Source organism: Charadrius vociferus, unplaced genomic scaffold (assembly GCF_000708025.1).
Source record: "Charadrius vociferus isolate BGI_N301 unplaced genomic scaffold, ASM70802v2 scaffold917, whole genome shotgun sequence".
NCBI classification, from domain to species: domain Eukaryota; kingdom Metazoa; phylum Chordata; class Aves; order Charadriiformes; family Charadriidae; genus Charadrius; species Charadrius vociferus.
In genome coordinates this window covers 1,218,451-1,241,830 of record NW_009649175.1, presented here as the reverse complement: position 1 = coordinate 1,241,830, position 23,380 = coordinate 1,218,451, and the positions used below count along the sequence as shown (strand labels likewise).

Genomic DNA, 23,380 nt, shown 5'->3' with positions numbered 1-23,380 from the left:
TGGGCTTTCCGAGCCGCCCGCCCGCCGCGCCGCAGCCCCATGTCCGCGCTCCCCGCCGGTGCCGACATCAAGAGGGCTCTGGAGAACAGCCCCGAGACCAACATCGAGGATGAGCTGCCCGACGGGCCGCCGCAGCCGCGGCCCAAGAACTACCTGCTCCTCAGCATCCTCGCCTGCTTCTGTCCCGCCTATCCCGTCAACATTGTCGCCTTCGTCTTTGCAGTCATGGTGAGTAGCACCCTGCCGGGTCCCCAAGCGACCTTCGGCGTGGGGCTAGCTGTTTGGCGGGGCGACCTCTGGCTCTCCGTAACGGCTCAGCCCCAGCCGCGTTGCTCCCGCCTGGGACCTGCAGGACCAAACCCGGGGCTGGAGGAGCCGTCAGGGTAACGGGCATCGTGCTGCCTTTGTAATTGCTTGTCCCTGGCGTGTGTGGACAAAGTTAGGTGAGGCAACGAGCCTGAGAGCATCAGCAGCTCAGTCAGGGTGTCCACTTAGCTATCCTAGCAGCAGATACAAAATGTGGAGTGAAAGGCAGTTCAAATCAAGTTTGCAATATCAGGCTATACAAGGGAGGGAGGTTTATCGCAATCAATGGGACGTGTTACATCAAGTAACTTGCACACTGAATTGGATGTAGTACCTGAGTGTGAAAGTGGCAACTGGGGAGCAGAAATTAGATTTGCAAAGGAACAGATGTGGTTTCTACTTCAGTTAATCAAATATGATAGAAGTGCCCTTTTTCCAGTAAACAGGTTCTTTAGCCTAATACTAACTACTTGCTACAGTAATACACGCAACAATAAAGATTGTAGGTTGTTGACAAAAACCCTTATAAAATTGAGCATCGAGTACACTGAGAGAACAGCCTTGTTCCTACAAGCCATAATTGGTTTGTAGAGTCCTTAATAATCCAGCAATCTCATTAATTTCAAAGGGATTGTTAGAACAGAATCCCGAGTTTAAAGTTGTAGAGTCAGATCCAGAGTTTTCTAATAGGATACACAGTCAGTGTAATCAGTAATACTGCAATGTATTTCTGTTGTTTAGGACCTGAAAAGGGTTTAAAACATGTTGTGTATTTTCATCCTTTTCTCTGATAGCCAGGCTGAAAAGGTAAGTAAAAATACAGTAGTCTCTTTTTGCAATTAAGTGTAAGAATAATTACCTGTATCTAAAATGCACTAAAGCGTGCTTTTTTAAAACTAGTAAGATTGATCAGAAATCACACCTAAATATTGGGATATGTGCTTAAGCATGATAATTTCTTAAAGGAACTATTCCAAAGCCATCTTCACAACCTTTTTTGTTCGGATAAGTATTAGCTGTCTTTTTTTTTTTTTCCCATATGTGTTTATTTTCTTTGTTGTTAACTTAACTATACAATATGCTCTTTTCCGTGATTTGAGAAAATTTGGTACTCAACATCCTTTCTGTCTGTGGACACTTAGGGTGCTATATAAAGTAATGAGAGCTGATGATCTGGGGCTGTGAGCATCTGTTCACTGTGACAGTACCTTCACCAAAGCACTAGGGCTGCACAGAAGTTAACTGTCAAGGACGGAATTCGGCCTCTAAAGATTTTTGCACCCCATATGGAGAAATCTCCGCCCACGTCCTAGTTGAAGTTCATGTGGGCTTTTGGAGTCAGGCTTAAGTAACTGTCACCAGGGGATATGTAGAAACCAGGGTGGGAAGAGCACTTCCTGAATGCTAAACAGTCCGTGCAGGTCTCAGCTGCCCACTCCCTTAAAGGGGGGAAACAAAAGCCAAAACAATAATCTGTAGTGTGTGTGAATGCCTTCTGTTTCAACATCATTCTTACCTAAAACCTCTTCTTTTCCATAAAAATGACATGTCCATCTTCTTTGCAACAGCCAGATTCCTGTTGCCTTTTAGAGCTGCAACCTGTAACTGCTCTGTTAACCTCAACTCCAGGTTCTGTGTTTTAACCTATGCTGGTTTTATTTCCACTTCTGCTGGGGTCTACATCCTCCCTGTCTTTCTCAGCTTGTTTCCTAGAGTTGCCAAGGGTTAATTAACACTGAGATACAAGAGTGGGTTATTTTCTTTTCTTACAGAAGGTACCTTTATAGTGTGCAGAGCTTGCCTGAGATCTTGTATCAGAAGAGATAAGGACTCATAAAACTGGAGTTCTTTATAAATTTCTACTTCTTAGGATGGGCCTGGAAGGAAAAGTCCTGTTGGCTTCTAGAGGGGCATAGTTCAGCACCCTGTTTGCCTGTGTCGTGCCCTCCTTAAGTGCTCTCAATTCAGACAATGTTTTCACTCTAAAAGTACAGTCTGGGCTCTAACACGCCCCCGAATTAAATGACAGATCTGTCTTCAGTCTCTTCTGCTGCCCCATTTACAACTTCAGCACTGGTTTCCTCACTTCTTTCTCACCTTTTGGGGGCACAAGCCTTACCATTTCAGATTTTACCTCCTTCACTATATTTTTAGAATCAACCTCTCCCAAGTTCTACCTGTTGTGATAATAACCTTTCCATGTTCCTTACCTCCTTTGTGAAAGGAATCTGTTTCTTATGATAGTGGTAAGAGAAACCTAGTGGAATGGACGCTTAATGTTGATATATTGGCATTACAAGAGCAGCCCCCTCAAACTAGTTGCTGGTGACTTGCAGGTGTGAGGGTTGCTTGGCAGTTTTAGCAAATGGAGATCCATTTTTCCCAGGGTCCTGGCCAGGACTCCTAGCTGTAGGATTACTGTTGTCCTCAGTACTCTTCTGCAGTTCCAGCCCAGTCCCGTCAGTTCTCCTGCTTCCTGTTGCTTCCAGCAGCTATATTGTGTTGCTGTACAATTAGTTGGCTTCACTCACTTCCCTTATTCTTTCTCACGTAGGTGAGACTACAGGCGTCAGGTCAGGAGTGTGGGGTGCAGGTACCAAGTCAGGAGGCTTGTGTGACAAAAGACTTCTCTGGTGCAAGGCTGTGACTAGGCAGTGTGTCACTGAGCTCTTTGGCTCCATATCTGCAGTTGTGTCTTTTCCCCCTGTTGTGAACCCAGAGAGCGCTTAGCTGGCAGTGAACTGGCTGTTGTATCTGAGAACTGGCTCAAGTGGACTGGCTGTATCTGACTCATGGAATCAGAGATAGAGGGAGGCTGTGGGACAACTCTGGAAAATGAATCAGATATTTCTAATACTAGCACTGAGGTCTGATAGTTGAACAAACTTTGTTGGCCTTTCTGAGTACAGCACCTTCAGTTGTCTTTATTTCAACAATCTGTGATGACTACTCATCATCATCTCATTCCATAGGGCCTTAGGTATGTAACAATTTCAAAGCAGTCTCTCAAAAGCTATTTCTCCCTGATTGTTTGCTCCTAATTCCCTCTTTATGTTGACACACTTCTGTTTAATCATTTGCATGTTTCAAACAACATATGTGGTCAAGCTGTGACAATTTCGGCTCATCTGCCTCTGATAGTAACAAGTTCTTTGACTGCATTTGTTACCCTGTTGGATTCAGATGCCTTGTCTGTATATTAGTTTCCCTAAGCAGACACCATGAGCAAGACGGTGGTAGAAGTCATAGGACAACAAAAGGTGGAACTTACTTTCTGAGGGGATTACCTCTTCTAATTGGGATCCTAACAAGGCATGTGCAGTGTGTTGGCTTTGGTCAGGACAGTGACTAGCATAGTGACTACTGTTCCTGTACAGCTGTACTTTTATTTAGTTAGAAAGTTTATTTGGAAAGTTTATTATACAGCTTTTTTTAAGTAGCTTGTAGGTACTTGGACATCCAATACCATATGGGACAGCCTGTACCTATTTCAGGAATATTAAACAACAAGGCTCAGCAGCTGTTCTTAAGCATTTTTGCACGGCCCTTATCTTTGCAAAATGGTAAGCTTTTCCTCTGCAACAACACTTTCAACCTGTCCCCAGAGACACAGAAGTCCAGTATTTGTTTGCATGCTGCTGTGCAGCCTGCAGAGCAAACTCCCTTTTCATTGTGTCCTGCTTCATTTGCCAAAAACCAGCGATCAAGCCTGGTTTTGAATTGCTCCCCAAGTCCCCCCTCTTCTTCCTCCTTCCCTGTAAGTTGTTCACAGTGAGGAGTCGCACTGAGCCAGCATGTCTCATTCTTCCTTTGGTCTGAACTAGAAAGTGTCTCATTTCCAGGCACAGCCAAATAAGGTTTGTTACAGCCTGGCTCATGGAAAGTGTAGAAAATGTCAATCAGAGAACTTGAGTCTTGTCTGCCCAGATTTTTAAGAGATGTAGAGGAGGATTTCTATGGAATCATTCTAAGATTTCTGAAGTAATTCAGTATTTTTTCTGCTTTTGCTATAAATGGTGCTCTGGGAATGTGGAACAGAAAATGCACGTTAAAAGGGATTAATAGTTTGTAGCTAATTTAGCAGATTTCTGTTCATATGAGGTTAAGTTGCTTCATTGTTGAACTGAGAATATCTTTTATAAATAGATGTGTGTGAACCTGGTGAAGTCACTGAGATTGCTCAAGTAAATAAGCAGCTGCGGAACTGTGGCTTTAATTTAGTTTATGACTTCATAGTGAGTGAGGTAGCAGAAACCTGAGAAATCATATGCTAATAGGTTGAAAATGGCTGAAATTTGTTTTAAAAGTTGGACAGACCAAATGTCACACACAGATGCTGTATTCTGTATATATTGCCTAGCCCTTGGAAATAAACAGGTGTAACTTTTAAGGCTTAAGTTAATGTTGTCTATGTCTAACATTAAAAAATGGAAGCTTGATCTAAGGGCCCTTTGAAGCAGACAGAAGTAAATGAATTTCAGAGCTTTGCATCAGACCCCAGCCACTTCCCCAAACCTCTTATTTTTTCTTGAATGCTGTCTAAGTTATGCCATTTAATTTAAACCTCTTAATAAAGAAACTTTTGTCTCCTTCCTGTCTCTCCTAAATCCTCTTCTTTATCATTAATGCTGTTTTGCTCCTCTTCATCATGGATTTGTATTAAAATGACATTATTTATTAAAGTGCACAGGGTGAATTATTTATGCGGTACCTGCAGAAATCACATGGACATTCTCCAGACTTCCTAAATACATTAGTAAAATTGCACAGAACTGCAAGCTGGTGCTGCCATGTCTTGCTTACAACTCTGTCTCAGTTTTGAGACCACATTTATGGGAACTGAGTTTAGAGTGTTTGCAGGACCACTCTTTAGATGTCATGCAAAGCGAGTCTGATGGTGGGGAGAACAAAGTCAGTCATGCTGACTGTGTCAGTGATACTTCTCCATGTTTCTCTGTGTTTCTCCCTGTAGCCACAGTCACATTCATAGTTGACAGGCAGGAGGAGAAGTCAGCCTGCTCAAGACCAAGCTAAGCCATGTTTATTCTGATACTCCTTTTATTGACCTTCCTAAATGTATTTTGAGAAAACCTAAGAAAGGTCGTCGTCTTCTGGAGAGAGGACTCCTGAAAACAATAGAGTAACTTAGGTGAGAGGAGCTGTGCTATCCACCGTTAGTAACAGGAGGCTGCACTGGTGGAGAATCAGATCTCATTTCCATCTCTTCCCTCTTTCCCCACTATATCCTCTAAGTCCACTAGCCAACCTCAATGAAATTTGACAGCAGAGCAGAGGTATTAGCGATATTCTTTAGAGAAATAAAATAGAGAAATGTTTAGGCATGTAGGCTTCCAGGAAGAAAAGAAATGTATCAGTGCTATCTTTAAGGGCAAGAGTGCATCAGCAGCTCAGCCTTTCTTAGACACCAGAGAATAAGTACCTGCACTTATCCTTGAGATGCAATTCTAGGAATGTAAGCTTCGCTGCTTTGGGACTGTCTTGGCACAAGTGATCTTACTGCAGTGCTAACACCAAGGATGCATCTAGCCCATTACCTTCTGTGTGCTCACTAATCGACAGAACATGCACAGATAATGTCCCTAATTATTTTTCTGCTTGGGAAAAAAGGCTCTACAGCAATGCTTGGTATCCTCTGAAGTTCATTCCTTTCCTGTTTGCCACAGTCTCGGATCTTTACTCTGTTGAATTAGCTGTTGTTCTGTCTTTGCTACAAAAAATGATTCATAATTAAATCACTTTTCATAGTAGCACTTGGTGTTACCTCATGCAGTTGTTTTCTAATGACAACCTGAATTATTTAGTCCACAGAACAGTTCATTTGATCAGGTCCCCATATTTCTCTCCCCACACCTCCCATTTCTGGGCTATTTCCTGGGATAGAATCATAGAATGGTTTGGGCTGGAAGGGACCTTAAAGATCATCTAGTTCCAACCCCACTGCCATGGGCAGGGACACCTCCCACTAGACCAGGGTGCTCCAAGCCCCGTCCAATCTGGCCACAAATACCTCCAGGGATGGGGCATCCACAGCTTCTCTGGGCAGCCTGTGCCAGTGTCTCACCACTCAGAGTAAAGAATTTCTTCCTAATATCTAATCTTTATCTACCTTCTTTCAGTTTAAAATGCGTACTCTTTGTTCTATTACTACACTCCCTGATAAGAGTCCCTCCCCATCCTTGCTGGAAACCTTCAAGTACTGAAAGGCTGCTGTAAGGTCTCCCCAGCGCCTGCTCTTCTTCAGGAACAACCCCAACTGTCTCAGCCTGTCCTCATAGCAGAGGTGCTCCAGCCCTCTGATCATCTTTGTGGCCCTCCTCTGGACTCGCTCCAACAGGTCCATGTCCTTCTGATGTTGGAGGCCCCAGAGCTGGATGCAGTACTCCAGGTGGGGTCTCCCCAGAGCGGAGTAGAGGGGCAGAATCATCTCTCTCAACCTGCTGGCCACGCTGCTTTTGACGCAGCCCAGGATGCGGTTGGCTTTCTGGGCTGTGAGTGCACGTTGCTGGCTGATGTTGAGCTTTTCATCCACGAACACCCCCAAGTCCTTCCCCTCAGGGTTGCTCTCAATCCATTCTCCGCCCAGCCTGTATTTGTGCTTGGGATTGGCCTGACCCACATGCTGGACCTTGCACTTGGCCTTGTTGAATTTCGTGTGGTTTGCACAGGCCCACCTCTCGTGCCTGTCTAGGTGCCTCTGGATGGCATCTCTTCCCTCCAGTGTGTCGACCGCACCACACAACTTGGTGTCATCGGCACATTTGCTGAATAATTACGAGATACTAAAGAACAGGTTATGACTGACCTGATTTCCTGAGGAAGTATGCTGAGATAGTTCAGTAGTGCAATCTGATAAAGAAATCTGGACTGAACATCATGGTGTATGAACTCAAACTTTCCTGATATGACAAAATAATTCTTAGTAATAATAGTCTTTTAAAATTCTTTAATAGCATCTTATTCTTGGCAAAAAGTTACTACAAACTGTGTTAGACTCATGTACTAGAGTACTTCAGTGTCCTTCATTGAATCTTTTCTTTTAAAATACATAGCATGGTTAAAACAAAAATGAATTCAGAAAACCCTACAGTCTGTCTCACAAGACTAGAAGATCGCAGTGGTCTTATCACACCTCTGTATGTAATTAATATAAAGCATCTGCTAAATCATGGGTGGATAGAGATAAAGGCAAGTCTGTTGGAATAATATCCATATGTCTGATGCGTACCTCAGGATGTATAGGATAGTAATTATCAGTGTGTTCCAAAAATGCAAAGGGACAGAATTTCTAGCCTGTGAAGATGGCCTGACTCAGATGTTTTGTTCAGATGATTTATATTTCATTGTTTTGGGGTTTTTTTTCCACCACCAGAAGACTACCTATTAATTCTTCAAACTTTGTTTTGAAAAGTAAAACATTGGAAAAATAGGACATTAGTAAGCTTTTTTAAGAAGTTTTCCTGAGGCTTTGTGTAAAAATGCAGCCTAGTTATGCTCTTTTTTATGCTTATGATCCTATAAAGCATAAGAGTTTATTTCACCACTAGTGAAGTGGCTAACTAACACTTCACATGTACTACAAAAATATTTCCGGAGATAAAAGCCACTGATCTGTGCAAGTGGGTGGATTGGAGTTGATTTGACAGCTTTTATGCTGGTGTGTACAAGAAAACTCATGAGTATAGCCTCACCACTGAAAATTTTTGCAATGAAACATACTGAAAATGAGTGGAACAGAAAACTGCACTCACTACTTACCTTGGACTGTTGGCAGTGGATGTTTATTTTTACAAGGCAAACACCATTTTCTAAAATCTTTTCTACAGCACCAAAGTACACAGAACTTGCTCTTAAGTTCAAAGCAGTCACATTGGTTTGTGTACAGATTTCTGGTTTAAAAAAAGTCACAAGCTCTGTTTCTCTTCTACAGGCGTTAAACAGTTATAATCAAGGAGATATAGAAGGGTCAAAAAGACTGGGTCGCAATGCACTCTGGGTTGCTGTTGCATCGATTATCATTGGCCTTGTCATCATTGGAATCTATTGCGTAGTTCATTTCACAACGGTAAGCAAAATGCTACTAGTTCCAATGCAAGCAGTTCTTCTCTGTGCACAGGCTTCAGAATACGAAACTAAAGATTGTCAGAAGTATCTACTAATGTTAAAACGTGGGGGGGGTGCATGTTTTCCAAAAGAGCAATTTTTACTTATTTTGCCATTTAGAAAATTCTATTGTCTGTGGTTAAAGGTGAACAACTATGCCTTAGCAGCAGTGGATTTTCTGGAAACTCTTGCAGGTACCATAGGTTTTTCCAGTTTTGACCAGTTGCTTTTTGTTTTTTTCTGCCCGTTAGTTTCACCATCTGTAAGACCAAGTACATAGAGATCCTTAGATTTCAGGTAATAGTCCCCAGGTGCTAATTTTCAGTCTCATAGTCTGTCTGACATATCTTTTAACTTTGCAAGGAGAAAATGACAGTCAATTGCTATTTTACTGTTTGACATTAAGGTGACCATAACTGTATCAAAAGTGACCACAAATGTAATTTTGACTTGGCTTGCTGTGGGAGAAGGTTGTTCACTCTCAGTGCAGTGTAATTGATCTGCCTTCGTACACCTGGAACGATAGTGAAGAAGCTCAACAAATGAATCTCTGTATACACAGTGGTTATCCAGATGGATTATAACCTTATTTGGAAAAGAGGCCAAAAGTAATTAGGGTATGGATATCCTTTCTTAAGGTTGTGCAACAATGTGTTGTTTTCTCCATAGCAATGTGCACTTGCCATTTCGTTGGAGAGCCTTTCAGTGCACTGTACAAACTTATGTATGAACTGTAAACAGAAATCACCACACCACTGAAATGCACACATCTCTGGGGAGTGGAATGGAGTTAAACATGTACAACATTTTCGGACACAAACTTGAAGTACGCTGTATTGAACTGCAGGGAAGTTAGTGGACATGGTGTCCATTTCTGTAGGATATTAGTGGATGGTGCCACAGAATCAGAAGCTGACTGTATATTCATTAATTCCCCATTCATTTTGCAAGCATGAATCTCTCTTTGGTTCAGCTTGTGTTCAGTTTGTTCAGCCCTTACAGATTTGAAACCAAGTCACTTCAGGCTGAGTGTGCCAAGTTTTGTAATTGACAGCAGCAGTAAATTCCTCTGTTGCTTCTACTACCTTAGTCATCATTTCTCAGACAAGGAAAGCAGCTCAATTTTTTTTTTTTTTAAGTAGGAGGAGGGAAGGGCAGCATTGAGGAGTGACAGACAACACTGACCTGAAGCATTCACATTAACCAGGGCACACTACCTACATTTGGTCATAGTCAACATTTCACTTCCGCTACAGTAAGGACCCTGTGTGCTGGATGTGTGAATGCGTCTTTGTGCCCCCTGTCAGATATTAGTGGTAGTTAGCAGTTTACATCTAGCTAGTGTTTGCAAGAACCTCTCTCTTACCTTCAAGGAAGTAAGCAGCAGTAAATCAGGATAATATGACTTTGTGGGTTTTTTTCTTAAGTTTTGTCTTTTGAGGTTTTTAAATTGGTTGAGGTTGTTTTGGTTTTTATTAAGAGAAAAATCTCTGTTAGATGGAAGCATCGCCAAGTGCCTGGGAACCCTCATCATACTGCTGGGATGTTAATTTCTGTATTCGATGAATAGCTTCCATAGAGGCCTCTTGGCCAAATGGTACCTTGAGTTTTGTGAGGACTCAAGGTTTACTGGAATACTCTCTGGCTTTCCAGTCTCTTTACTATCCCCCACCTCCCTCTCTCACCTGTCCCCCTCCAAAGAGCCCTTGCTTCTAAGAAAGTATTTGATGGGAGCAACAATCTTTATTCTTCTGATGTGAAAATGAGTGAACAGGAGCACCCAACTGGCCTTTCCACCCTCCATGCTTGCCTGAGTCTCCTTTGTTGCCTTACTCTTGGATGCTTACATTTTATACTAAATTGTCTTTGAGTTCCATGTACCACTGCTGCGGATGGCCTTACGTGCTCCATGTAGTTATCTCACCTCCATTTGTACCTTGGTGATGAGTATTTACTAACAGCTACTTTGCACTCTGCTGATGTGAAATGAGTGTAAATTACTTCTATGCTAACTTTAATATATATGCTTCAATATTAGTAAGACAGTACAAAAGAGACTTAACAGAATAATATGACGGTCAGCTCTGTAACTGATTTATGTGATTACTATTAGGAACAGATTTTGTTTCCATGACCTACACGTGCATTTTTACTTCATCATTATTTGAAAAGGTTGACCCTTCCAGGATTCATTACTGTGTGTTTTATCCACATGAAATTCATCGGCTACCGTATTACCCAGTTGCTCCTGCTGACGTTCCTCATGACTTTTTTTGGTCTTCAAAGCATAACAAGACTTACTACAAATTACCATTGGGAATGCCCCCTTGTATTCTCCTTCCGCATTCTTATATATCTATCCCTAGAGCTTGTTGTTTACCATCCTACCATCCCATTTCTAATCTGTGTTACTACTTTATCTGTTCTCCCACGAATGCTAGAGCTTCTCACAGAGGGTGTTACTTGAGTATTCATAAACCCTTTGATAAATTTCACTAGCTCATTCTGATTTATCCATGGTTCTGCTGACAGTGTCAAAGATGCAAGGTGTAATGAGTTTGAGGGCTGGATGAGCCTCAGTTCTTCCACAATGTCCCAGGTCTGCGCTTCTGGAAAGCAACAAACCTGAGACATCCAAGTCAGGTTGGCAGGAGGGAATCTCTATCAATTGTTACAGAACTTGTCCTCTTGGTACAGAAACTTGGTTCAGGCTCAGATGGCTCTGAAGTCTCCCTCAAAACAGCTCCTCACCTTCTCCCAGGGGGCTGGCTACACATGTCCTGGAAATGCAGATCTGCAGGCCAAGAAGGAACCTTCCGTCTCCTGCCAGAAGTCACAAACTTCAGGCCTTCCCCATCATGGAAGTCTCTATTCAGTTCTTGTTCAAGTGTAGTCTTTAGTTTTTCATCCTTTGCTTTGTGGAGCTCAGGCGCTCCCCTCTTCAAAGTCTCTGTGAAGACCCTGTTGGTCTCCTGTTTGTACACCCTGATGGTCTGCAGTCTGCTCACCTTTTCCTGAACCTCTTTTCCCTGGAGACTAAGTGGTTCAGTCAGAGTACAGCTCCCACCAGAAAGGTCACCAATGTCCCATCTCCAAAGACAGGCACTCCTGCAGCTGCAACCTGGACAGCTACATCCTCCTTCCAAAGCTGGGTCAAGGTATCCAATATGACAGGCAGTTGCTTCAGCAGTTTTGGGAGTGGTGCCCTGTGGCTTATCACCACTGCTGTTGCACAGTTCCAAGCAGTCCCTTGCTGTCTACAACAGTTTTTCTGGATCTCCTTCTGTGTTGCTGTGGATGCAAAAAATACAAACGATTTGAAACAGCAAAGAGTGAAGTTACAAAAAAAAAAAAAAGCTTAAATGCAAAAATGTAGATATAATCTTGGGCTCAGAAAGTTTCCAAGCTGCACATTGCCAGAGCTGGAAGGCAATAAAGGGAGAAATACCGCCCTGGATGTAGCCTTTTCTTATACATTCCCTTTAGGCATTTGTAATGTCACTGTCAGATGGGATGCTGGAAAGATGGCTGTTTCCTCGAACCCTGTACCACTATTCTTATGCTCCTTCATGAAGCCTGTTAGTCGCCTTTCCACTGACTTGAATGGATTTGGAGTCAGCCTTCCTGGCTCTTGCTAATTATTCTGATCAGCAAAAGCTAATAATTTTGTCAGTGAGTGAGTGCTCTCCAGTAGTTAACAATCTGTGTTTTCAGAGCAGTCTCCAAAATTTTGGAGCGGATTCCAAATTCTGTTTTGTTTTGCTTTTTGATAACACAAGACGTTTGCTGTCTTTGGATTTCATTTGAGTTCCGCCAGCAGGATTTAGGGAAACATAATCCTCGGCTGGAACCTCCTTAATTAAGTGAAGGATACCCCAGGCATCCCAAACCCTTTTCTTAACTGGATCTCAACATGTCATATTCTACTTCATGCTACCATGGGAATCATGCATTCTTACTCTGTTGCTAGGTTTGCTGCATAGCCTGTTTGTAGTCTGAAACAATATGCAGCTTCTTACAACACATACTTTTAGACTATCTCTGGTGTCTGAGTGACACTTGACAATGCTGCTGCTTAGGGCAGAACATGAATTTTGCTTCCCAACTGAGCCGCAAAGTATATCATATAAAGCCCGTCTCTTTTGTGCACCTCTTTAGTGGTTCTTTGCAGTCTAGGCAAGTAGCAATGTGGAGAACTAGTAAGAGGTGTTAGAGTGAAGTAAAGACACAAGCTTTTCTGTGGAGCTCTGACTGAGATAGCGACAGTTTTGGTATGAGGAGGGGTAGCCAAAGTACTGAGGGAAAGGAATGCAAGCAACTCCTGCCAATGGACCAGTGTCCAAGACTTTTTTAGTTCACTTCAGAAGTTTATTGTCTTTGTTTATCTTGAACCCCAGGGCCACAGGCAGGGTAGAATTATCTTCTGGTAATAAATTATGTGAGAAGGGTAGTCGTGTGCAGTGACTCTGGAATTTCATGCAAACCATTATGATACTTTAATGCTTTCGTAGAGGAGTGTGAACTTTTGACCCCTTCTTTAATCTCACTTGATCTAGAACTTCACCCCAAGGAAGCCACAGAAATACCACCTGTCAGCATGGCTTCGAAGGAAGACTGAGAGACAGCCAGGCTGTGCGGAAAGTACTAGCTTGTACTGTTTCATAATCAGTAGTTTCTTAAATGAAGCATATGTGCAGTAATGCAACATCGGTAATAACTGGTAGAAGGAAAAGGAGTAAGCATTTAGTCTGTGCACCAGGGACAGATGTATACATACATTTTTCTTACTAACTTAGAAATAGTTCTTCAGGGGGAAAAGGCATGCAAGATTATTTTTAATATCTCTGCTGTCCCCTTCCTGAGGCTCTCAAAAGCATTTGCAGCTATTTCACTGAGTGTCTCTTTTTCAGACACAAAATAAACTGGGGGCCAGTAAGACAACAGGAATTACACAGCAAGCCTCCAGATCTTTACATTGCAATCCTGTTCTCTGTACCTCACCACAGGTGGGAAAAAAAAAAGTCAAGGAAGACTACCCGCCTTTCACAGCAGGGATTGACCTGCCAGTAAGTGACATTCTTGGCGCCCACCTACCCAGAGAGCTCATACCACTGCTTTTCTGTCAGTGAGGGCGCTAACTCCTTATCTCCTTGATACCCTGCCTCTTTTTACTTGATTTGTAAAACACAAGAGCTAGAAGTCCTCTACCTGTCTATCAAACGTGTTCAGTCAGCTCAGAGGCTGAGTAGTGGGCAGACACATGTAGATGCACAGAGGTAATGTGATTACATCAGCCTCATTTCCTTAGCAAAAAACATTAAAAGTTCTGGTCTCGTTGTTTCATCTGTGCATGAAGGAAATGGATAGATCCAGAGAATCTGCTGTGGGATTTGCTTCCCATTTGCTGCCCATTGGAGACCTGAGTAGCATCCAAGAGACAATCAACAAAGGAGTTAATGCTGTCTGCAGAATATATTTACTGTTTAGTGCCTCGTGTCCTAGATTTCTCTTTAAGGAGCTGCTAAAAAGTAGCTGCTTGATGGAGAGGATATTTCGGACTCCAGTAGAGAGCCCAGCATCTAGGCACGAGTCAGTACATCCACAGGTAATATCTGAGACCTACCTCCAACACAAGAATTTGAGGGAAATTCTCAGATTTTTCCTCTCCTAATGCAGATGCACAAGAGAGGTTACTCAGTCCTTTTAAAATGTCGGTCATGTATTGCTGTTGTATTTACCAAGTTGTCTACTGCTGCAAGTCCTTTTCTTGCCTGTTTTATGTACCACTTCAAGGAAGCAGAGATGCTGTTGACCTCATGAAACTTTGTCAAATAAGAGCCCGTTTCCTGGCAATGAAAGATCCTAACTTGCATTGATTCAGGTAACCCAGTTTAAAAATGCAGTTCAGATTGACAGGTGACCGGTGCCATTAGAAACTTAGCTCTTTGATTCAAAACTGTATTGAACCACTAATCTAGAGGGATGCTTGTTAAGAGAACAAGTACCACTAATGTGGCATAATGTATCCATTAGATCTGTAGAATTAATAATTTAAACTCACAAGGCTAATTCTCTGTCGTTTCCTCCTTTAAAAATACATATTTCTATGTCTTTGCAGCATGCTATCTGAAGACCAGGACTGTACTTGGAAGATACCATCATGTAAATCTCAGGAGGGGAAGAAGAAGAGAAGGAAACCTTCATTCCAGACTGTTAGATTTGACCCTACAAGTCAGCAGAGGCATGTTGCTGGTGGATGAACTGATAGTACAGTTAGTTAATCAGCATGGCGTGACCAGGTTTTAAAAATTATTTGTTTATAAGGAATCTCAGTATAAAGCAGCATTTTCTCTTTTACCCTGATGTATAATGAGATCTTGCCCTAACAACTCCCTTTTCTTTCTCATTTACATGGAATGTATGCTGGACCCATGATGTTCCCTGGCTGACCCTAGCCAGACAAAGCCAACACATCTAGACTGTTTATAGTGCACAATGTAAGATCTGATGCATAGCCTGCTGAAGCTAGTAGAAGAACTCCTGTTGCCTCCAGTGGCTTTTGGATCAGGCCGTTAAGGATTTTTTTATTACTTTAAAATAGTCTTGACATAACACAATCATAACCATGGGTTTGTGATTTTATCCTGCTATGTGATGTTATAATGCCCTGGGGGTACTTTGACTCAGTGGCTGCTGTCTTCTGTCATCCTCAGCTTTTAGGTCTTTACCTTGGATTTTTAACCACCTGGGACCGATTTCAATCACTTCATTTTTAAGAGACACTCCTCTTCCATAGCATACATATTTTTTAATGGTTTTTTTTTTGTTGTTGTTGTCTTTCTTTGTTGAACTCCCTTGACTTAGCTCCAGTCCTGCGTTAAAGTTGCACTTATATTTTCCTCTTTAAACTTCACATATGTAAAAAGTTCCTATTTTTTATCTGACAAAAGATCGTTTTAAATAGATGTTCTTCTTCATCCCTTTGTTATTGTTCCTCGAGGAAGTCATATAGTTTCATTGTGTTCTGCTTTGTTCATGTCTCTCTTTGCTTAGTTCATCCTCTCATCTTGCTATGAATAGTCTATATATCAATCTAGTTAGAGATGGACAGACTTTTGTATCCTTACATAGTTACATACGCTCTTGTTGATCCTAAGATATTACTCAGTGAATAGCTTTAGGTTACAGAATTGATGGCCTCTAAATTACTGCAGTTTCTTAATACTTTATGAAAATTTAGCATGGAACAGCTGTTTTTATTAGCTGAAAACTATTTGAAAGTGTATATTTGTTTTGTCACACAAATATACCATGTTAAAAGGAGTAACCTCTGGTGAGCATTAAGACAGATGGCTAATTCTTCAGCGGTTGTTGCTCCATTTGCTTTAATTGTTACTACATCTTCAAGCAAGCTATGCCAACTTACACTTACTCTCCTTCCACTAACATAAATCTGGACTGACTACCCAGAAATGCATGGGAGTTTTGCAGGTGCAAGTGAGAAAAGAATCATGCCTGGCAGGAGCAACTACCTATTAAAAAAAAAAATAATCTCCAAGAAACCTTTACCTGTTAAAGTTTATGCCTGGAAGTAGCATGTATTTTCTGTGCCTTGATATTATACTTTTAATGTGCTCTTTTGGCTTTTCTTTCTGCCAAATTCTGTTTTTCATTGAAGTCAGTGATGCATCGCCTATCCTTAATTACTCTAGTATAAAACTTCATGAACACTGGTGAAATCAGTTGATTTCTTCAGCATTTACACTGATCAGATTTGTCCATGTGGGAATCTTGCCACTGATTTTGATGATCCCAAGAATTGGCTGTTCTGTGAACTCCTCTTTGGTTTTTGAATACTATTTCAATGGTCTGATATTGTCTTGTGGGACTTTTAGCAGCTTGCCTTATTATCAAATATGATAGAACTGTCGTTGAGAAATGGAATAAAATTACTTTTAATTCATGTCCATTCTGGTATGTGGGGAGTGTCTTTCCTAAGTTTTGTTGCCTCTTCTATTTTAAAGTAATATCCCTTTTTCTAACCCCTTGGATAGTTTCAGAGTAAAGTGCATCAAAGCAAAAGCAGGATTTCTGGCCTACGTGATACTATACAACCAGTCTCTACTATAGCTAGTGCATTCAGAAGTTGCTAGAGATCAATTCATGCTCAAAATATTAGCAAGGTAAGCTCTTTGCTTTATTTTCAAAATAACATCCAGAAAGTGTGTTGAGGCCTTTCCAAAATGATCCCTCGGTGGTCTCTTCAGGGCTTTCCTACCGTGAGGGAAAAGTGGTCAAATGAGGTCACCAAAGGAGGTCTCTCAGCATGTAACAGAGGTCAGATTTCCACCACCTTGAATTGCTGGCATCAAAGTAAACACCATTGCATTGCCGTAGTAATAGTTTTCTACATCAGTGTGCTAAAAATCAAAGTGTGTACCAAAAGTTTCATCCTTCTGCAAAATATTTAAATTCCAGTACTGTAAACTAAACCACAGATAGTGGTGTGAGATAGGAGAAAGATGTCCAAAGTTATTTGGGCAGTAAAGGATAGGGATAGGCAACTTGAAAGTGCCTAACAAGGATGTAGATCAATAGGAGCTAGACACTTGACTTGTTCGGATGCTTTTGAAAACCATACTGGAAATCTAACTTGCATCTTGATGCTCATAAATATCTTTGAAGTCTTGCTCTTAGTATAATTGAGAATTGAGCCATTGTATCTTCAGTGCTTCTGAAGATAAATGTTGCTACCTTACAGTGCTATTGATTGGTATAAAAATAAAGGCTTTATATTAAACCACTTAATGTGACAGAGGGGAAAATGCAGTAATTCCTCTAATGTCCTAATGACTTCTATGTCATAGGTAATCTTATTTTTGCTTTACTAATGTACTGGTATCTGTTCTCTTCATTTATTTATGTTTACATAAATTTTCAACCATGTTTGAGAAATGCAGCTTGTGCTGGAAATGAATATGGTCCTTGTACAACCAAATCATTCTGTTGTAGGTGTGACAGACTCATACAAAGTGAGGTATTAAATACAGGGGAGCTAAATGACATTTTATTGCCCAAATCAGCAAGACCCCTGGTAGCAGCAGTGGGCATGGAAGGTAGAATGCAGTCGTCTGAGGAATTAGTGCCTGCTTTATATTTTGATGAGCATATAAACAAATTCCGTTATCTATGACAAGCTCTGGAAATTACCTGTTCTTCATTGTCGTGCATCTAGATTTGAATTTGGCCCATTATTATTCTGCACTGCACTTACCATTTTTTAGTGGGAAGGGAAAAAAAAAAAAGCTGTACTATGTATGCGTTAAATGATGTTATTTCATTAAATAAGTGGGGAAAAAGCAGTAAAACATATTTCTACTCAACATCTGTGTCCTGGGCAGGTGAACAGAGTCCTCCTACCACAGTGCTGCTCCAGGCTTCCATATTTTGATGCAGTCTTCCTGCATGCTGAAGGCACGAACTAATGCCTGAAGTCCAGCTCTCTTTTCCTTCCTGCATGTATTACAGGCAGAGACAGATGGAAACTTGAAATTGCTGGCCTCAGCTCCTGGATCATGTTAGCATCTTTCGCTTCTTACAGGGCAGCTGCATTCTGCAAAACAGCAATGTGCATGTATCTTGATATGTAACCCTAGAAGAGGGCTTCTAAATATAAGAGGAGTTTCTTTGCTGCCGTATGAAGGGGGTCAGCCAGATGCTTAAACAACATGCGGTGTATGTTTCATCAGATTGCACAGCAAAAAAAAAATCAAGGGGACAATATGACATTAAATTCTTAGGGTGCTTCTCTGCAGGCATACCCAGCAGTTTACAGCTTGTGACTTGAAGATGAGCACTGGCTCTTCAATTTATGTCGTTGCAACCACAATCCGTGAACAATGTGGCTTGAGGCTCCAGAAGCTGTTGCTTTTGTACCTGTATCTTTGGACATGTGCTCACAGCGTGAACTGTGTTCTGCCTCTAAGCGTAGAGATAGGTCATATCTGATTGCTACCACAGTGTCCATCACTCTCAGAATCAGTCCAGTTTTGGTGGGTTTTTTTTTGTCAACCAGTTATTTAAGATGGATTTTGTTACTGATTTGCATCAGTAGAGAGACTGGGTCATCTTCCCAGTTAGTTCTTACCTTGTGTGTGTTGTGCATGCACGCACATGCACAAGAGAATGCGTTTGAAGGACAGGATTCCCCAAGACAAGTAAGATTTAAATACAAAGAAAGTCCCTGGATTGATTCGGGGCCAAGCTGATAAGCCACATCCTGGTTACCTGACAGCTGTTCAGGAGCCTGTATAGAATGTGTTGTTTCATGGAGGGAAGAGTCTGTATCACCAAACCTTCACCCCTGATAATGGGGTGAGCTAAGAGGAAGTTGAATGGATGTGGAACCTACCCTGACTTTGGAGGAGATACCTCCAGGCAAAGTCAGAGACGTCAGAAGGCCTGTGCAGGGTAGTCTGCGTGGCTGCTGCCTCACCCGCAGCTCTTCTGAGACTGAGCCCTCAGTCTTTCGCAGGCAGTACCTTCAGGCTGAAACACTACTTGAATGTTGGCTTCCTCTTACTATCCTCCCATCTCCAATCTCATTTTTAATTAGTAGGTCTCTGAAGGTGTGCAGTGTTATGTTGGAGTAGAGGAGTTGAGATGCAATGGTCTGAGTGATTTTTATGTGCGCTCACAGTTTTCCGTTTCCCAAGCACAACGGCATGTTCTGCATGCACAGCAGTGGCATGTGTCCCTGAAATGTGAGTGAGCCTTTAAGGAGGCTGCCCAACTTCCTCTGCATCACTCCCTGGCAGCCTAGCAAAATGGGCTAAATTCAGAAGTGACCTAAAAGGAGGAGGGGGTTTGGAAACAGATCACTCGGCCAACGCAAAGATTGAGGAACAAAGTTGGAAGCACGAGGTAGAAAGGAAGGTTTCTGCAGTTAAAATTTATCCTGTCTTGAACTCTAGAATACGTTCCTCTGCTGCTACCACCTAACTCGGTCCCCATAGCACAGAAGCTACAAGAAGCACTTGCTCATGTGTCCTTTATAATGTGATTTATGGCATGTCTGAATTGGATCTACCAGCTCATGATGGAGGATGGCTCTTCTGTTTTTGTTATATCTAGCTCTACAGCTGAGTCAGCTTCCACTTCACGTGCAATGATTTCTCTTTGGCTAGATAACCTCGCATCATGTCAAGGAAAAAGAACTTTGCCAGCTATCAGTGGATTCATCAGGACTTTAAACTGCACAGTCTGAGACTTTAAGCCACTGTGTTTCTTTTTCAACACATGCTCTGGGGTAAGAGAAGGAGAAACTCCACTGAACTTGAGGGATGCACACCAGAGCAGGCTGTGCCTCATGTACACATATCTTAACCGGTGTTCAATCAGGGCTTAATTGCCTTTTCATTTTAACCAACTCCAGGAGATCAAACAGTGAACATGAGACTCTGGCCTAGAGCCCAAGTGGTTGGTGAGTGCCATCCCTTCCTTGGGGCTAGCATGAGAGTTTAGCTTTGACTTTTTGTGTCTCTTAAAGATTTGTAAGGCCATTCCTCATCCCATTTAATCAAAAATGTATATTCCCCTAACACAGTTCTCTCCTGACCTCAGATCTATCCTGTTTGGTCCTTATTTTCTTTAAAAATGAGTCAGCTGATGAAGAAAGATGGTAAGTGATATCTCCAAGGGGGCAGAATGACTCAGTAGTAAAGATATCACTTCGCTTGACCCCTCAGCCTGTACAGCACTGAAAGTGCTCTGTCATGATTGTCAGAGCTTTGTCAAAGTCTGCTGAGTCTCATGATCTTATGAGCCGAGAACCAAAATGCCTTAAAACTAATTTTTTAATAAGATGCTCTGTATGAGTTTTAATACTTAAGCCAGGTCTGGTTCATGTTTGTTAAAGAAGGTAAATGTGAGTAAAGGAAAAAGGAGCTGAGCTTTGCTCAAAAGTAGTGACATGGTAAATAACAGAGACACCATGTACCTCTTCATATCCTGCAGGTGTTTTACAAGTATCTCCTTTTAGAACCTCACATGTGAGGTGGTCCTGACACCTGATAAAGCAATTACTTTTATCTTGGTTTATGGGATGTGGACAGTCTGAAAGTGGACTGCTTTTTTTTTTTTCAAGGGAATTTCTTATTCAAAATTATTCTGATCCTCTTACCCTCCAGCCTGCCATTTGCAATTCAAACTGTTGTTGTGATTCAGTGTATGATTTCCATGATACCACTTCTTTTTCCTGAGCAGACAACCGTAAATCCTAGGGCATTCACATCGCTGGTGTGATTGCTAATACCAAAATTTCATATTTTTTTTGTGATGTCTAAATTTAACCTTTACTTAAGGTCAGTATTTGTTCCATGGAAATGTGGGTAGTGAACACAAGCAATGCCCCAAATACACCAAAACAAAATAATTCACAGTTCTGAGTTTGTATTTAATGAAAAGATTTTGCAGTATTCACTCGACCTAGCATATATTCCTTTGGCTGATGGCAAGCTAATAGCTAAAGGCAAAAGTGATTAAGAGTCTTCTTGAAGGTCATGCTGGTAGTTAGTGTTAGAGGCAAGAAGGAGATTTTACCTAATTGTTTCTATTTTTCACTGAGAAGATGCTTACAGTCACTATTCATGGGCATCCCCCCAAATTGTAGGGCAATATGCACAGTTAAACACCTATGGAACAAATTATTCTGGTACCAACGTCAGGAGTGCTTAGTGAGGGCTAAGCCTGAGTGGTCTGTTGCTGTGTCCCCCATCTCAGAGATATGGCACTTTAGGAATTTAGGGAGAGTTGTTGTGATAAATTATTTCAATGGCAAGTGACACCTCTGACGTTCTCACTAGGGAAGTTATCCAGGAACCGCATTTGTGATGCATATGGATTGAAGAATGTGAACCAGCTCCCCATCTCTTACATCCTCATCTGGCAGTGAGAAAACGAAGGTTAAGACAGGTATGTAAAGGGGCAGGAGTAGAAAAGGTATTTTGTAGTCTTCCTTTGGAATGTGGAGGCTGGTCCTGGACGGGGTGGAGGAGGGGGAGTTTTTATGCCCTTCAGGTTGCAGGGCATGGGAGGAGGCAAAAAGTCACAGATGATTTTAAAGGGAAGAGCAAAACTCCAGGGTTGCAGAAAATCAGTGGGTGGATGAGCTCTGCCAGGCCCTTGCGGCATGTCTTCAGCTAATCTCTCGCTTCCCACATCTCCTGCATTAACAGCTGTAAGGGAACTGGGCTCCCACTCAAGCTGATAGGAGAAAACAATACTCCAGTTCGTGTGAAGACCATGCATACAGACGTGCCCACGAGGAGGCAGGGCGATACTTAGTGCACAGCAGTGGTAAGCCCCCCGCATAAGACTCGGTGTTCATAGTGTAGTGTCATGCAGCCCTCATAATTCATGGGGACCAGGCGGCTGAGTGCTCTAGGGCTGTGCTACACCCACCTGTCACGACTGACAGCGAGGGAAGACAGGAATCAGGGTTGAAGAGGAAGCAGTCACGGGGAAAAGAGGGAGGAGAAGGCAGCAACGGTGAAGCCCAGACACCAAGAGGTTGGGATGCTTGTGTCCACTGCTTCTCTCCTGTCCACAGGCCAGTAACTCCCAAAAGTTTTGGCATGCAGTACACCACAGATGGGTGGTTCATCACCATGTAGGGAGGAACCATCATATTTTAATACCAGAACTTTAAACTGAAGAATGCTTGGACAGTAGTTACCACAGCCTCATGAGCTATTAGCAGTCTTTATCCCGTAGTTCATTACCTATCTGTGGTTCTTAAAAGTAACAAAAACGATTGCAATAACACAAACGATTGTGAGAATGGGCTCCAAAGTGAAGGTACTGTTGCTTGCAATGAGTCTGGCTGGCTGCTGTATCATCACAGTGGTCCTGCTGGGCAAGTGATGGACAAGATGTGGTAGCACGTATCTCCAGCCTACACTGCAGACAGTTCTGCAGGCGTAACCGGCATGCTCAGAGCACGTGCATTGGTGCTGGCCAAAAAAGAACCAGGGAGAACAAAACAATCAGGTCTGGAGACAAAGAATTTTGGAGTGCTAAGCTGTGTGTAATACCCTAATAACAGCTGCATTTTATAGCAGGGTAAGGGTTCTGCAGGGGCTGGGGAAGAGCTGCCCACGCACATTCCCCTCCCACCCCCTCTGGCAGGCTGTCCCCTGCCCAGGTATTCTGCCCACAAAAGACAAACTGAGAGCAGCTGCTCCTTAAAACATACTGCGGGAGCCAGCCGGGCACTCGTGCTGAGGCACGGTGAAATCTGCCTATCCCGGCAGAATTCTTCCCACACCGTAACAGCATGCCACAAGGATACACTTCGATTTGGTAGGAATCCTTCTGTCTCTTTGCAGGTTGCTTCCATTGGTTAAGAAAAAAACCCAACAATTTCCTTGTAAAGAGAACTGCCGCCCCAGGAACTTGCACTGCTCACAACTTTCTGCTGTTAGAAAAGTAGAAGACAGACAGCGACAGCTGATGAAGAGCAGAGGGTAAAATGAGATAGCATAATTGGAAATGCTTAGAGAAGTATGTTAGAGAAACACACGGGTGTAATTTAATTTGGGAAACATTTATCAGTTAAGGACCTAAATTTCCATCAGGGCTTCCTCAGAGGAGAGCAAGCTGTGTGTGTGCTGGTGGTTTCACAGCCAGCTTCGCCCACCCCTCGCTCAGCGTCCGTCCCGCCGGCTGCTGCTCCCGTTCCACGGAGAAATGCCTTCCTGGCCTACTTCCAGCCTCCCGGTGCTCGCTCGGCTCCGGTTCTCCCGAGCGTACCGCACACCTCCCGTGGGGCTGAGCCCGAGGAGGCCGCTCCCGCAGGCGGGTAAAGAGCCACCACGCCTCGCTGCGGCCCTGGCACCCACGCCGCGGGGTGTGGGACAGCCCCGCGGGCGCAGCCGGCGCCCGGCCCGGCCTC

At 42.7% G+C, this 23,380-nt stretch overlaps 1 protein-coding gene across 1 annotated transcript; it reads left to right on the top strand.

Annotated features, from left to right (window-relative positions):
* Window positions 1-23: 23 nt before the first annotated feature.
* On the top strand, window positions 24-15,022 carry TMEM233 (transmembrane protein 233). The gene is made up of 3 exons (XM_009888602.1): window positions 24-228; window positions 8,255-8,389; window positions 14,546-15,022. The coding sequence occupies exons 1-3, from the start codon at window positions 40-42 to the stop codon at window positions 14,555-14,557; spliced, it is 336 nt and encodes a 111-aa protein (XP_009886904.1). The 5' UTR covers window positions 24-39; the 3' UTR covers window positions 14,558-15,022.
* The last annotated feature ends 8,358 nt before the right edge of the window (window positions 15,023-23,380 follow it).